Source organism: Microtus pennsylvanicus, chromosome 2 (genome assembly GCF_037038515.1).
Source record: "Microtus pennsylvanicus isolate mMicPen1 chromosome 2, mMicPen1.hap1, whole genome shotgun sequence".
In the NCBI taxonomy this organism is placed as follows: domain Eukaryota; kingdom Metazoa; phylum Chordata; class Mammalia; order Rodentia; family Cricetidae; genus Microtus; species Microtus pennsylvanicus.
The window spans coordinates 18,026,578-18,042,697 of NC_134580.1; the positions used below are offsets into that span (position 1 = coordinate 18,026,578).

At 49.6% G+C, this 16,120-nt stretch overlaps 1 protein-coding gene across 4 annotated transcripts in view; it reads left to right on the forward strand.

The window, feature by feature from the left end:
* The first annotated feature begins 9,061 nt into the window (after positions 1-9,061).
* The window catches only part of Shank3 (SH3 and multiple ankyrin repeat domains 3), a 60,529-nt gene continuing 53,470 nt past the window's right edge, over positions 9,062-16,120 (forward strand). For 3 of the 4 annotated variants that reach the window (XM_075960357.1, XM_075960360.1, XM_075960359.1), the window contains exons 1-8: positions 10,031-10,979; positions 11,274-11,477; positions 12,431-12,502; positions 14,080-14,188; positions 14,280-14,431; positions 14,523-14,690; positions 14,767-14,883; positions 15,271-15,348. In XM_075960357.1, coding sequence (XP_075816472.1) covers positions 10,692-10,979; positions 11,274-11,477; positions 12,431-12,502; positions 14,080-14,188; positions 14,280-14,431; positions 14,523-14,690; positions 14,767-14,883; positions 15,271-15,348 — 1,188 coding nt within the window. In that variant the 5' untranslated portion in view covers positions 10,031-10,691. Of the gene's footprint in view, positions 9,185-10,030; positions 10,980-11,273; positions 11,478-12,430; positions 12,503-14,079; positions 14,189-14,279; positions 14,432-14,522; positions 14,691-14,766; positions 14,884-15,270; positions 15,349-16,120 lie in introns of those variants that run through there. The other variant, XM_075960358.1, reaches the window with a different exon arrangement.

Below are 16,120 nucleotides of genomic sequence, written 5' to 3' on the forward strand. Positions count from 1 at the left end.
GATTCTATTCTCTTTGCATATATACCTTGCTCAGCCTAGATGTAGTAGGGAGGCCCCTGGACCTTCCACAAAGCAAAGTGCCTTACCCTATTTTAGGATTAGAGAGGGGTGGGGAGGGAGGGTGTGTGGAGGGAATGACAGGAGAGGAGAGATTGGGAATTTGGATTGTTTTTTTTTTTTTGGTTTTTCGAGACAGGGTTTCTCTGTAGCTTTTGGTTCCTGTCCTGGAACTAGCTCTTGTAGACCAGGCTGGCCTCGATGGATTTTTTTTTTAATAAATAAAAAGTAAATAAAGTTTGCTTGTGCAGTCAAAAAAGGCTAAAAAGATATGCATTAAAAGAAGTTCACATGGAAAAAAACCCTCTAAACAGGTTCTGGTGTGTTTTACAATGCATGTAGGATTAAGAAATAAAGAAAATGGGTTCAGGCAGTCATAGAAAGAAATAAATAGATTAAAAACAATGTCTTTAAAGAGACAGTAAAAGTAACATAAAAGGAAAAAAGCCATGTAAAGATGGGAACCACACAGGGAGTCTGGACCCTGTATAGTATTGTGTTGATTTTGAGTTTTTTGATTGCTGAAAAGCAAAGGACAGGTGCTAAGAGACCTGGAACTGAAAGAGGGGCTGTTGAAATAAACCAGCCTAGGTATTTTAAGAATGCCTCAACTTCAAAAAAGTCAAAAAATAAATTTGTCAGCCAGGCAGTGGTGGCACATGCCTTTAATCCCAGCACTCGGGAGGCAGAGGTAGGCGGATCTCTGTGAGTTCGAGGCCAGCCTGGTCTATAAGAGCTAGTTCCAGGACAGGCTCCAAAGCTACAGAGAAACCCTGTCTTGAAAAAAAAAAAGTATTTGTCAAATGGAAACCAAAAATGCTTTGGAGAAGCAGTTTTGCTTTTGTTTCCACAGGAAATAAGAGGCTGTGGATTCATTCCAGGTTGATTTGTACCTGGTTTGATCAGGGGAGACCTCCTGAAACCTTATAGGTGATATCTATCAACAAAGGTTATCATTGTGGTCTTCCCAGGACTTGCCCACTATTTCAAATTTTCCATCTGGGACCCTAAAAATATTTTGTCCACATTCAGCAAGAAGCGGTCTAGAGAACACAACATCCACATTCCCAAGAGAAAAGGGGGTGTGGGTAGCCCTTGGTTATTTTGTGGGTCATAGATGCTTGTTGTATTTAGGGGAATATAGGATAAAAAGACAACTATTAATCTCAGATATTTTGCATTGGCATGGATTTTGGTATTTGGGTACAAATTCAAAGTCAATTTTGTTACTCTATATATATGTTTTTACTCTTGTTTAAAGAACTTTTGTATATTGATACAAATTTAAGGTAATTTTTGTTATAACACACTGTATATCTATTTCTTCTCTTGTTTAAATGATTTTGTATATTGATACCAATTAAAGGTTACAGTATTACATATTGCATACATATTTTTGCTCTTATTTAAGGTATTGTACCTATGCAGTTCATTTTAAAATTTAAGGTAAAATTGTAGTTTTGAAAACTATTATTATGAACTATTTAGAATAATCAAGAAACACAGGCCAGTATTCAGTCATCTATAACAATCAATTTTGTAGATGATGCTAGGTATGTTTTCCAGATCATATAGAAATATATTTTAGATCCATAGATGATCTTTAAACCTTTCAAACCTGCAGAATATGGGTTTCAAAATGTTTTGTTAATTTAGGGCTTTTCATGACAATGAGACACCTCTGCTCCTGGCAGCACCAATTTAGAGACAATAGGGACAAAATAGAGACAATAAAACTTCTTATGGAGTTTGCTTTCATTGTAGCAAGATTAGCCACTCAACAAAGAAATTGCTCTTGCCTTTGCTGACTACATGCTGTGCAGACTGGACTTGCAGAACCTGCTGTAAACTTTGCTGAAACAAGGTGGGATGGTCATTCAGGGTTCCTGTGTCACAGAAGAAACTGCCAGACATTCCACAGGACACAGAGAAAAGTGACTGACAAAAGTTGCCAAAATAGGCAGGACAGTCTTTCAAATTTCCTGTTTCATTGAAAAGTCTGCCAGATAGTGTGTACCTTTAGGTTGAAGATAGATGTCCCAACAATGCAGAGGAACTCTGGGTGACTGTCCAGGCCGTCAGATGTCTCTGTCATTTCTAGAGTTTTTGGTAGTTGTTTGCAATGCACTCTTTGTTTACTCAAATAATATTATCTTTCTGGGGTCTTTGATGGAGTTGAAGGCTAGATAGTTACAGTTGCAGTTTTCCTTTGTTACAATAGAGAGTAAATTAGAAGTAACACTTTAGATTCAATAAGATAGGATAGACAATAGGGTATTTTCTTTTAATTTGCCAGACACAAATGAACTGGAATTCATTACATTGTAATCTTTACTTGATAATTGTTCTTATTGTGTACAGTCTTATTACATTAAAGTTAAAACCTTTTTTTGTTTAAACAAAAAGGGGAAATGTAGACTATTATTTTAAGGTGTGTTACTTTTGTTTATGCTCTGGAACATTTGTTTAATGTTGCAAGGATGTGTCTGATTAAATAAAATTCACTTGCAGTCTGGAGGCTGAGTCAGCAACTGACAGGTAGCGGGGAGGAGGTGGTGGAGAGCATTTATAACGAGGGGCAGAAAAAACACGAGGACTTCTTGGGAAACAGAGGAGGTGGGCTGCTTGCCATTCAACCTCTCTGGGAAGCAGGATTCTACCTCAACCTTTGAATCTTGAGTTCTTTAGTGAGACAGAGATTTAGATAAGTTCTCTTAGTAGCATTGAAAGAGTCGGTGCCCGAGGAAGCAGAATTTCCTCAGGTTGCGGTTCCTGTGGCCTAGCTGCTGCTGCTGGTGGGGTTGCAGTTCTGACTAGGATAGCCATAGCTTAAAAGGCAGCAGAAATTAGAAAAGAGGACAAAAGTGTGTCACTGAGGGGATGGCTTTGAGGCTTCAAAAGATCAAAGTCTCAAGCTCTCTCTCTCCCTGCTGTCTGTGGATCAGGATGTAAGCTCTAAGCTACTGCTCCAGCACCGTGCCCACCTGACTGCTTACTGCCTGCCTGCTGCCTGCTGCCATGCTCCCCACCATCATGGTTAACAACTAACCTGAAACTGTAAGCAAGCCTCCAAGCAAATGCTTTCTTTTAGGAGTTGCCTTGGGTCACGTCGTCTCTTCACAGCAATAGAACCGTAACTGAGACACTCAAATAGTTACATCCTAGATAAATCGATAAGCAAAATGTGCTTTTTCTTTTTTATAATCCTCAACCATCAAACCTTCCGTGAATCTACCTGCCACAGTAAGATACTCTTCTTCTCTCCCTCCTTCTCTTTCTTTTTTCTCCTCCTGCTTTCCCAGAATGTGTTCATTCCACCCACAACTCCCTAGTCTCAGGTATCTGTAGTCCAGGACGGCTCGGAATTCATATTTGTGAACGCTCTGCTTCGTCCTCCGGAGTGCCGGGATCCAGGCTTGCGCGGCTATGAATAGCTCCCACCGGTTTTTCGACTGCCTCTGTGACTTTGAAGAGACTTACTTAATCTTGTTTGTGAAATGCAGACCATAACAGTGATTTGCTCAGTGATTCTGTAACCACGGAATGAGTTAATACATGTAATATACTCAGAATGGCTTGTTAAGTGCCCAACATAATTGCTATTACTCATTTCTTTTTAACTTAAACAGTTTTCCCAAAGCTTTGCCAAGATCTGGTTAAAAAAAAAAGCCTCTCCTCTCTCTGTGTGTGAAATAGTAACTGTTATCTCCCCCGACTAGTTTTGGGAACCCTATTATCCTCTGTGTTCCTCAAGGCTACATAAAAGCTGTTGGGCTGGTGGTCATCCCCTGAAGGGACATATCAAGGTCCCTCGGGATTCTCACTTAAATCCAAGGTGGTTATGAATTTATAATCCTGAACCATCAAACCTTCCGTGAATCTACCTGCCACAGTAAGATACTGCAGAAATCTCAAAGGCAGAGCAGAACAGCCTATCACCAAAGTGTCACACTAATAAAACAAAAATTTAAGATAGTTACATTGCATTTTTATTTTCAAGACAGGGTTTCTCTGTATAGCTTTGGAGCCTGTCCTGGAACTAGGTCTTGTAGACCAGGCTGGCCTCGAACTCACAGAGATCCACCTGCCTCTGCCTCTCGAGTGCTGGGATTAAAGGCGTGCGCCACCACCGCCTGGCGTTAGATACATTTGAAAAGACTAAGAATGAAAGAAACTTCAAAATTGAAATAAGTGAAAACCAAAAAAAAAAAAAGGTAAAAAAAAGAACATGAAGATTTAAGAATGTACCATGTGGAGTTTCTAAAAATAAAAATTACAGTTCCTAGAACGCAAATAGGGTTGATAGCAAATTAAACACAGTCAAAGAGAATTCTGTTATAGGAGTAAGAATTTCAATACTATCCAGAAGGTAGCACACAGAAAGAAAGCTTCACAGTGGGATGTAGCTCGATGGTAGAGTGCTTACTCAGCATGCATAAGGCCCTGGGTTCGAGCCACAGTACCACAAGAACGAGGGGAAAAAAAAGACTTCAAAAAACTTTGAGGAAAGTAATTATTAGTTTAGGATTATAATATTGACTCAGTTGTCATTCAAAAAAAATAAAGGTTATTGGCTGGGTTTGTGTGTCAACCTGACACAAGCTAGAGTCATCAGTGAGGAAGGAGCCTTAGCTGAGAAAATGCCTTCATGAGAGAGCCAACTGGAAGGCATTTTCTCATTTAGTGATCAACAGGGAGGGCCCAGCCATTGTGGGTGGTGCCATGCCTGGGTTCTATAAGAAAGCAGGCCGAGCAAACTAGGGGAAGAGAGCTAGGAAGCAGCTCCCCTCCATGGCCTCTGCATCAGCTCCTGCTTCTGGGATGCTGCCCTGTTTGAGCTCCTGTCCTGACTTCCTTCAGGGATGAATGGCAATGCCGAAGTGTAAGCCAAATAAACCTTTTTCTCCCCGACTTGCTTTTTGGTCATGGTGCTTCATCTCATGGCATTTCATCTCAGCAATAGAAACCCTAGTTAGGACAAAAAGCAAAGCTGTAAGTATGGTGGTATAGATCTACAATCCCATCGCTGAGGCTGAGGCAGGAGGATTGCAAGTTTTAGGCCAGACCAGGCTGTTTGGTAAGACTCTGTGTCTTAGTCAGTGTTCTCTTGCTGTGAAGAGACACCATGACCATGGCAACTCTTATAAAAGAAAGCATATAGTTGTTTACAGTCTGAGAGGTTTAGTCCATTGTCATGATGACTGGAACATGATGGAGGCAGGTGGACATGATGCTGGAGAAGCAGCTGGAGAGTTCTATATCTGGATCCACGGGCAGCTAGAAGAGAGACTGGCCTTGGCATGAGCTTTGTTTGTTTATTTTTGGAGGCCTGGTTTCTCTGTGTCAAATCCTGGCTGTGCTGGAATTTGCTTTGTGGACAGGGATGGCCCCGAGCTCAGGGAGATCTGCCTGTCCCTGTTGCCTCGGAATGGACTTTTTGAAATCTCAAAGCCCAACCCCAGTGACACACTTCCTTCCTCCAACAAGGCTACACCTCCTAATCCTTTCAAATGGTACCACTCCCTGGTGATCAAGCATTCAGATCTATGAGCCTATGAGCTCAGCGATCAATTGTGTGTTCTGCTCTTGCAGGGGACGTGATGTCGCAATCCTCTTCTGGTCTCTGGGGCACCTATGCTCACACATACAAATCCACACCCAGACACAAATATACACATGATTGATAAAATACATCTTAAAATCTCAAACGAAAGCAAAACAAAACAAGAGTGGGGCAAAATGAGACATTTTAATGAAAGACAAAGCTTTCACCCCACTTTACAAGCCAGTCCTGGGAAATCTCTAAGGGATGTACTTTCAAGAGGGTGATTTAAGCCCCCGTTGTTTAAGAGTGAGCGTCAAGGAAGAAGGAAGGGCAAGTAAAGAAACTCATCAACATACGATGAAGACTGAAGAAGTTCTTACTGTTTCACCTCGGGAACAGTAACAAAACCAGCAAAGACAAAGACCTGTAGGATGAGAAGATCAATTGGAAGTTGCTATAAATTCTTTTTATTATATGAGAAAGGGGATACTAATTAGCTTTAATTTTTATTAACTATGGGATTTAAATATACTTGTGAAAATAAAAGAGACTGCGTCACTTCCCACCCAACGGGAGAGGAAGAAAAGAGGAATGAAGAAAACTTGATTAATCGGGAGGTGGAAACATAGAAGAAAGCCACACAGAAAGGACAGCACAAAATGCATGAGAGAAATTAGTTAACATGATCTTTAATCCCAATAAATACATAAATGCAAATGGTTAGACTGGCTTTGCTTTTTAATGCTGAAAAAGGTATATTACATGTATTAAACATATATCACATGTATTAAACCTTAAAAAAAGATTTTAAACAATTCTATGTATTGGAGTGTGTTGCTTGCACTTTATGTATGTGCACTGAATACATGCAGTTCTTACAGGGGCCAAAAGAGGGCATCCGAACCACTGGAACTGGAGTTACAGATCACTGAGTCATCATGTTTGTGTTGGGGACTGAACTGGGTTCTCTCCAAGGGTTGTAAGAGCTCTTAACAGCTCAGCCATTTCTCTAGTCCCATTCCCCCCCTCCCCAGGGTTTGTATAGCTTTGGCTGTCCTGGAACTCCCTCAGTAGATCAGGCTAGTTTTGAACTTAAGAGAACCACTTGTGCTCCATGTCTGGCTTGCTTAGGTTTTTGAGATTATGTGGTCCAATTTGGCCTAGAACTTGTTACTTTTCTTCCTTCAGTTTCAGGATACAAGGAAAACCTCTGCAAACTGCACAAATATCAGTGTTGTTCAGACCATCTTTCCTGACCATAATGCAGGAAGAAATCATTAATCGTCCACAAAAATATAGTAAACATTTGAAAACTTAAATAAGCACATTCCTGTAATTCCCGAGCCAAACTATACGACATCAGAAAATCAGTACAAAATGAAATAAAAGCATTACATAGCAACATTCTAACGCAAATGATATTGGAAATTAACAGTGCTGAATGCTTGTGAAGAGCTTAGAGGAAAGGGGGACACCGAAGTGAATCGGATAAATATCCAGGGGGTTTGGCAGGAATGAAAAGTAGAGAGAAACATAACAGTGTACAATGAAAGAAAAGAGATGAACAAATCCCAAAACTTGGAGGCTGATGCGCTGATGGTTAAGTCTGAGGCAGCCTGGGATACAGAGCAAGACTTTCTCAACCAACATAAAACACAAACCGAAAAAGCTGAATCTAAAGAGATTCTGATTCCCGGGGGGGAAAAAAAATCAGACTCAAGATGAGATAGAATATGAATCTACCTTTAGATATTATATAACCAGGAGCAATAAAAACTACACACACACACACACACACACACACACACACACACACACACACACACGATCCAGACAACTTTGTCGTTACTCCAGTACCTGAAGTTCCAGCAGCAAGGAGGTCAAGAGAAGTTCGGTGTTATCTTGTAGACGATAGTTTAATCTCTGGCTTACTTACAGTAAACAAACTGTGTAGCACGGCTTGGACACAGCAGAAATGGAAAGGCTAAGACCTCTCTGCAGGGAGCCCACCTTGTGGCAGGGAAAGAGAGATGCTGAGCAACAAATTAAGGAATTACAGCGTGTCGAAAGATAATGGCGGCTTTACAAAAGAGAAACCAGATTAGTGCACTCAGTAAAGAAGCATAGGGGTGAGGTGGGTCCACAAAGGGAGAGATGCAGGTTGGGAGAAGGACATCTAGGAGATGAGAACTTTCTCTAGGTTGAGTGCAGAACCTCCTGATACTACGGAAATTCAAGGAAGAGCTTCAGCAGGAGACAGGTTAGACTAGACAGAAGCTTGCCTGTGAGCCGTTCAGCAAGAGGTCCACGTACTCGGTAACCTAGGGGACAGGCCAGGGTCAGCAGAGTGGCAAGAGTGAGGTGTGTGCAGGGGTGATGGGTGGAAGGTGGAAGAGAGGCAAACCAGCTAGCATACAGAGGGAGCCTACGGGTCAAGTGAGGTCAACCAGAGGACCCGAAGGTGGCATGGGAGTAGGATGTGGAAGGGTCAGAGCATGGAGACTCCAGCGAATGCTAAGCAGTGGGCACTCGGAGCTGCGCGGCAGTGGGCTGAGGACTAGAGTTACCCGTTTGCTCCCAATCCACACGCCATGCACTATTCTGGATGCACTAGTCACAAATCCTTCTCCACCCCCAACTCTCTTGAAGCTGTGTAGCTTAAAGTGCACTGGGAGGTGGGGAAGAAGTGTGGATGGTCAAAATAAGATCTTTCTAGAATTTTGGCCCTGGTAAAGAAAGACGTAAGCAAAAGGCACTGGTATTTGAAGGCAGGGCCAGGCAAAGTGTCACCTTGCCTGGAAGATGGGGTCTGGCGGGCCTGCTCAAGAGACTAACAGTTTGCAGATAGCTGGTTAGCAAAACGTTAGGCTGTCTCCCCAGCCTAACGTTTGGAGGGTTGGCAACAAAGATGCTAGGCCTATAAGAATAGTTAGATTCACCTAGCAAGGGGGTTGTCAGTGGAGGCTCAGGGGCTTCCATGAGGTGCAGTTTTGGACAGAAAGCTAGAAGGGGTAACACTCAGGACTCTGGGTTCATTCAGGTCAAGACAGGTTTACGGAATGTCCAAAGGGGGTCTGCTGTCAAATTGAGGGCACAGGATTCCTCCATTTCAGTCTCATCACTGGAGGATTCTGGTCATCATTTCCTGCCAGCAGGCAGCTAATTGAGGGAAAAGGCAGGCTGGAAATAAAGGTAGGTGGAGATTTGCAGGGCAGGGATTGAGTTTAGCCAGGAAGGAGTTGGGGGCCTGGGTCAAGGCGGAGAGGAAAGAGGGGAGGGAAGAAGATGGCCGACAGGCCAGGAAGCAGAGTTTCCTCTCTGGGCTGGGACGCAGGAAACCCAGCCCTGAGCTTCCCAAGGTGCTTCCTGGAGATAAGAGAGACCCTATCCTGCTCCAACCCCTCTTACATCCTGCCCTAGCCCCTAGGGTACCCTCAGTTGCACCACTCAGTCAGACCTTGGGAGGGGCTTGGAGGTCAGGGCCTTCTGGGGCTTCACTCCCTCCAACACTGAGGGGTCCACCCAGGCTTGAGAGCAGCCGGGAACAGAGGCACAGAAGCGCTGGAGACTTAGTTCTGCCGGGTAAGAGTTCTTTTGAGGGGACAGATTGTTCCTCAAGGGTAGCCAAGTGGGAATGGGCCAGGTGGGCCATGGAGGACAGGGCTGTGGGGTTTGGATTGGTCAGAAGGTCCTGTATGGAGTCACGAAACACTTTTAGAAGGTGGTGGATCGGGGAAATGCAGGCTGTTTTGGGGAGCAAATCTAACCAATCACTGTTCTGTGTGGGGTGAGGGCATGTCTAAGGTGAACTGGGTGGTCAGGGGGGTGGGATTTGGTTAGGCTCTATAGGTGTATAGGACCAGGGCAGTCCAAGGTTATTCCTGGGATGTTCAGGAATAACCAGTTTTGTGGGCGATCCAGGGCTGCTCATGGAGAGGGTTGGGGAGGCTGGGGCTGAGGGGATGCTTCCTGCCACTGGCAGAGTTCCCGGCCAGGCTGCTCCGCAAAAGCTGTCCAGTGTGTGCCGCCAGCGATGTGTGGCTCTCTGGGGCCGTTAGGGGGTGGGGTGTAAGTCAAGGTAGGTGGGAGAGTGCTGTGGAAGGCAGGACTAGACCCTGTTATTAGTAAGGCAATTCATCCATTCAGGGGCTGCACCTTTCTGGGCATTCGGAGCGGGGTCCCCGCGCGTTGGGCACTTCCGAGGCAGCGCCGGGCTAAGGCTGGCACGCCACGCGGGCGGCGCCTGAGTTGGTTCACTCGCAGCGCTCCCCTCCCCGCCCACTCGTCACCCCCTCCCGCGTTGCCACGACAACGTGTGAAACTAAAATTCAGTTCCCCGTCGCAGGTGGAGACTAGTGGCGCCCCCTCCCCTAAGCCCTTCCTCGTAGGTCGCGCCCCCATCCTGCTGTCGCTAAGGTGACGGGGAGGGGGCGACCAGCTGCAGGGTTGGGCCAGCCAGGGTTGGGGAGGCCGCAGAGTCCGGACAGACCCCCCAAACTCGGTTGCAGCGGGGGCCGAGAGGAACACCCTGGGTGCGGCTAGAAGGGCTGATTTGGGGGGCCCTTCCGTGGCACAGCAGCTCCGCCCTGATCGAGCCTGGGGTCTGCGGCCCTCCACCCAGTACGATACCCTGGCTGATCCCACCACCTCCTCGGGGTCTGGAGTGTGGGGTCGGCAGACTGGGGAGATTTCCTGCTTATCTCTCCCTCTCCGTCAGCCTGTGGTCCTCTTGCCCCGACGCGTAGAGGTCCCTCACCCAGCTCCAGAACCCTCCGTCACCCTAGTACGGTGGTCTGCGACGCTCGCCTGCAGCGGAAGCGCGGCGTGCCATCCCCCCCCCCCCCCGCTGTGTCAGCCACTCCCCCTCGACAGCCACCCCCCCTCCCGCGCGGGCCCCCGGCCCCCGCCCTCTGCACCACACGCCCACGCCGCCCGACCCCGCAGGGGACCCCAGTTTCCCGGCCCTGGGCTTCCCGTCCCCGCCTCCGGCGCGGCCCCCTCCCCGCCTCCGCTCAGCTCCGGGCTCGGGCCCCCTCCCCCCGCCGCCCCCGCCCCCGGGGAAGGCAGGCGCCGCTCGAAGCCGGGGCCGATGCAGCTAAACCGTGCCGCCGTCGCCGCCGCCGCTGCGCCTGCGGAGCCCCCGGAGCCGCTGTCCCCCGCGCTGGCCCCGGCCCCGGCCCCCCCCGGCCCCCTCCCGCGTAGCGCGGTCGGCGGGGCTCCGGCGGGGGGTCAGGGGGGGCCAGGGCGCCGCGCGGAATCCCCGTGCGCTCCTCTCTCCGCCGGCAACAGTCCGGGCCCCGGCGCTAGCACCGGGATGGACGGCCCCGGGGCCAGCGCCGTGGTCGTGCGCGTCGGCATCCCGGACCTGCAACAAACGGTGAGCCCTCGCGATCTCGCCGTACCCCTGTGTAGCCCACTAGCGGTGACCCCTGCCGGGCGCGCCCTGCGCCAGGACCCCCGGCCGCGGCCACTCGCCCCTCCCCCGCCGCCTCCGCGGGACCCTCCCCATAGCCGGGGCGGGGCCCTGGAAGCCCAGCCCCGGGGCGGGGCCCCGGCCTCGGCGCGGTGGCGCGGGGTCCCTGCTCTGGCTCCCCAAGTAGCCCTCCAAGCGGGCCCCGGGGCGGGGTGCCCTGCGCTCGCAGGTCCGGGCTCACGACTCGCTCCGCTGCAGAAGTGCCTGCGTCTGGACCCAACCGCGCCCGTGTGGGCCGCCAAGCAGCGTGTGCTCTGCGCCCTCAACCACAGCCTTCAGGACGCGCTCAACTACGGGCTATTCCAGCCGCCCTCCCGGGGTCGCGCCGGCAAGTTCCTGGATGAAGAGCGGCTTTTACAGGACTACCCGCCTAACCTGGACACGCCCCTGCCCTATCTGGAGGTGCTGGGCAGACCAGGGTGGGGGTGGAAGGAGCGCACTGGGTGTGATCTTTGAGCTCCGTGGCTGGAGCAGTGAAGGGCAGGCCGGGAGGAGTTGGCAACAGGAGCGGTGGGGGGCTATGTGCAGCCTGAGCAGTGTGCTGAGAGCCCAGAGGTGGGTACATTGAGTGCAGCGGGTAGGGTGAAGTGTGAGCTGCATGTGTGGTAAGTGGTGTGTTGCAGCTTCGGCGTGGAGAGCGGAGTGAGCAGTGTGTAGAGTACTTGCAGCAAGCAATGTGTGCAGCACACAGTGAGCACCTGCAGCACATGCACTCAGCATGCGTGGTGTGAGCAGTTTGAACACGGGAGGGAGAAGTGTGAGAAGGACTGAGTGCCTTAAGGGTCATGCGGTGTGAACAGTGTTCTCTGTGTGCACATCGGAGGTTGGCCGAAAATATTAGCACCATTTGTGATGCATAAAGCTGATTTGAGTGCCACTCCAGGATGGAGATTCCGTCCTCATGGGAAGGTCTTGTGTGTGTGTGTGTGTGTACCAAGGTCAGAGTTGGTCCAATCCTCGTGGTAGCACCAGGAATTGGGTTATTTCTACTTGGAGAGAAAGTGTCTAGGAATAGAAGCTTAGTTTCAGATCTTGGGTGAGCAGTCAAGTTTTCCAGGTCCTGGAGGTGGGAATGAGACAGACAGGCTGCAGGCCCGCCAGGCCATGAATTTGCCGAGTGAGTACTGTCTCCTCGGGACCACACATTGTTTCTGTGCAATGGGTAGTCAGTAGCTGCCAGTTGTTTGTTGTCTGTCCCCTCTGTCAGTGCGTGTCTGGGACTTGTCTGGCTGTGTTGCAGTGAGAGTGTGGGCAGGAGGGTGGTGAGCAGGAATCAGCCTGCGGTGGTGGCCACCACCCCTTGCTCACTGGACCTGTGTGTGCGCCTTCTCTCCCCCTTTTCTTTATCCGAGCAGTTTCGATACAAGCGGAGAGTTTACGCCCAGAACCTCATAGATGACAAACAGTTTGCAAAGCTGCACACAAAGGTAAAGCAGTCACTGGAGGGGACCTTCCATGACCGCTGCTCCTATTCAGGTTTGGCCCAGTCTGCTTTCTCAGAAGTGGGTTTCAGGACCTGGTCCGGGGCTGGGCTCAGGCTCCATGCATGACTGGTCTAGTGATGGGTTCCCACTAAATCAGAGTTTTGCTGGTAGTGGGGTGAGTGTCTTACTTGAGGCTGGGGGAGAGGGAAGCGGATAAGTGTCCAGTGCGTTGACTGTGAGGGCAAGAGGTCCAGTGGTTAGTGCTCCTTAGTACGAGGAAGACAGAGTTAGATATCTCACTAATTCCCTCCCAGGAGGGATTAACCACCTCATTTCACAGGTGAGGCAGAGGGGTTGAGTCACCTGCTGTGACTGCCCACTGCCCAGTGAAGCTGGCCCAAATCTGCCTAGGTAGGCCCTGTGTGGCCTCTGTACACCTGTACAGTGTCTTTGCTCCTGGGGCCTGCAACCAGGTGTACCTGACTCCGTTTGCTTCTTTTTCTTTTGTATTTTGAGGGACACTTCACTCTTATGGGTGTCCAGAGGGCAAGGAGGGTGTCCTAGGCCTTTTCCAAGTCTGCCAGCTCCGCGGGCAAATGGGAATTTGCTTGTGGGAACTTCGCTGATGGTCTCTGGAGCTTCGGAAAGGAACTTAGTGACCCTGCCTAAGGTCCTAGATCCTTAGGCTTCTGTCAGACTTTTCTGCTGTCCCAGGGCAGGTGACAGTCAGTGGCTCTGGCTCTGTATTGGGCAGAGACCATGTCAGAGAGAGAGGTATCTGTCTCCCTCCACTAGCCCTTGTGTGACCCTGTCATCCTGGGTTCTCTAGATCCTTTCTCAGGCCCACAGACACGAGGGATTTGCTTTTCAGTGAGTCTTGTCTGTGTTTTGGACGAGTCTGAACTCCTCCCTGCAGCCCTGTCCTCTTGCTTGCCTGGGGTCAGGCTGTCCCTACCCTCTTCCCCTGTGACCTCGAGGCTGTCTTAATGTTCTTCCTAGATGATTTGTGTAGATTCTTCCTCTGGTTTTGTCACTTTGACCCCGTGATACTGGTCCACCAGGCACCCACCCTCTCCTGTCTATGATACCCGCTGTTTTTAGATGCCTGGCTGGGGACACTATGCCACCAGACAAGGCTAGTGAGGCTTTGCTGGGTGAGGGATGAAAAGACAAAGTCATGTTGTGGGTGCTCCAGGGGTCTACCACAGAATGAAGGAGGAGCTGGTCAGAGGGATGAGACTTCGGCTCCTGTCAGAATGGCCTCAGTGTTCTTTTAGGCTGAGGGAAGGAACTCAATTGGGGTGTCTGTGACTAAGGTGACCTGGCTGTGATGAAAGCGGCCAGGCTCAGGCTGGGGTTGTATGAAGGGCTTTGAAAGCACAAGGGGCTAGCCAAGATGGAACCGGCGTTGAGGTAAAGGTATGGGGTCGAAGAGGGATAAGACGACAGACAGGTTAGACAGAATGGGGCTAGGGACAGTGTATGCCTTACAGGCGGTTCGGGAGCTTGCTGGAGGAAGGGGGTGATGGGAAGGTGACCATGAATGTGACACCCCCTGATTGGGATGGTTGGTGTTCTAGGCAAACCTGAAGAAGTTCATGGACTATGTCCAGCTACACAGCACAGACAAGGTGGCCCGCCTGCTGGACAAGGGGCTGGACCCCAATTTTCATGACCCTGACTCAGGAGGTAGGAGAAGAGCAGGGAGGGGATGGTTTGTTTATTTGTTTTTGTTTTTTGAGAAGCTGGGACTCTAACTTTTATTTATCTCTAAACCCAGAGTGCCCTCTGAGCCTTGCGGCACAGTTGGACAATGCCACTGACCTCCTGAAGGTTCTTCGCAATGGCGGTGCTCATCTGGATTTCCGAACCCGTGATGGGCTAACAGCTGTCCACTGCGCCACCCGCCAGAGGAATGCAGGGGCATTGACGGTTAGTGAGGGCAGGACCCCGGTCTGGAGGGACTCACGGGCTCATGCAGAAGGCTGGGCCTGGCATGGATCCTGAGGTGCCTTATCCTCAGACCCTGCTGGACCTGGGGGCTTCACCTGACTACAAGGACAGCCGCGGCCTGACGCCCCTGTACCATAGTGCCCTAGGGGGCGGGGATGCCCTCTGCTGCGAGCTGCTGCTCCATGACCATGCACATCTGGGGACCACTGATGAGAATGGCTGGCAGGAAATCCATCAGGTGAGCAAGGGGGCCTGGGCTGGGTCCAGGCTGTAGGCCTCTGTCTGGGATGCTTCAACACCTCTCTTCTCCTCAGGCCTGCCGCTTTGGGCATGTGCAGCACCTGGAGCACTTGCTGTTCTATGGGGCCAACATGGGTGCCCAGAATGCCTCGGGAAACACAGCCTTGCACATCTGTGCCCTCTACAACCAGGTATACCTTGAGACTCACCCCCTTCAGGTTCATTTACATTTTCTGCGTGTAGTAAAGTATGACTATATGCCTGCACACAGGTGACCATACATCCCAGCCTGTGTGACACTCTGTGTTGTATGTTCTGTGCCCGGTCTGGTTACTGGGTGGCCTACTTAAACATGTATGTTTTCTTAACACACGTGTGTCAATATGTCCGCGTGTATGTTCTTAACAGCTAGCTCTCCGATGAGAGCGGCGTACATAGCCCTGCCTAGCCCAGGCATGCGTCTCTATGTGTGCGATTCCTGTGCCCTGCACACCTGCGCATGCCTATCCACGTGTGTACCTGCCATGGTTGGCCCTGCCTCTCTGCAGCCCAGTGTGATTGTTGTCGCCTCCCAACAGGAGAGCTGCGCTCGTGTCCTGCTTTTCCGTGGTGCCAACAAGGACGTCCGCAATTACAACAGCCAGACGGCCTTCCAGGTACAGGATGTGTAAGCCTGACCCAGGGGGCTGCTCATGTGTCCTACTGACTTTGAATTTGGATTCTTCTTCAGAGGGCAAGGAGGGAGTGCTCGCTCTGAGGACTGCCGCCAAAGGTGGAATTATGAGTGGGCTAGTGTGCTCAGAGTTTGAGGGAATGTTTGGTGTGGTGTAACACGGATAATAAAAACACAGAGACAGATGTTGGAGTTCAACCCGAAAACCAGAAAAGCAAAGCAGCCAACCCACTAGAGAAGTCTTTCCTCTACCGAGGCTGGGTGACCATAGACTAAGCAGACTCAGCAGCCTAAGCAGCCAAAACTTTAACTAAGCCTCTCTCCTCTCATTTAATATTCCCACTAGTGCTGGGATTAAAGTTGTGAGGCACCACCACCTGGATTTGTTTCTGCGTTATTCTTTTGTAGCCCAGGGTGGCCTTGAACTCACAGAGATCTATCTGCCCGTTTCCCAAATCCTGGGATTAAAGGTGTGTACCACCACTGCCTGACCTCTATAGTGGCTTAGCTTTGTCCTTCTGATCTTTAGGCAAGCTTTATTTATTAAAATATAAATAAAACATCTCTGTAGTGTGGTGGTTGCCTCTATCCTCCTCCTATGGATAAATGCCATGTGACTCCAGGACTTTGGGGAAGGGCCGAATGGACAGGTGTGGTTGGCCTGATTCCCTGGAAGCAGGCAAGAGTGCAGAGGACAGATTTGAGAGGGATATGTGACCGCTACTACACCTGACTTGACCCAGGTTATGTTTCTG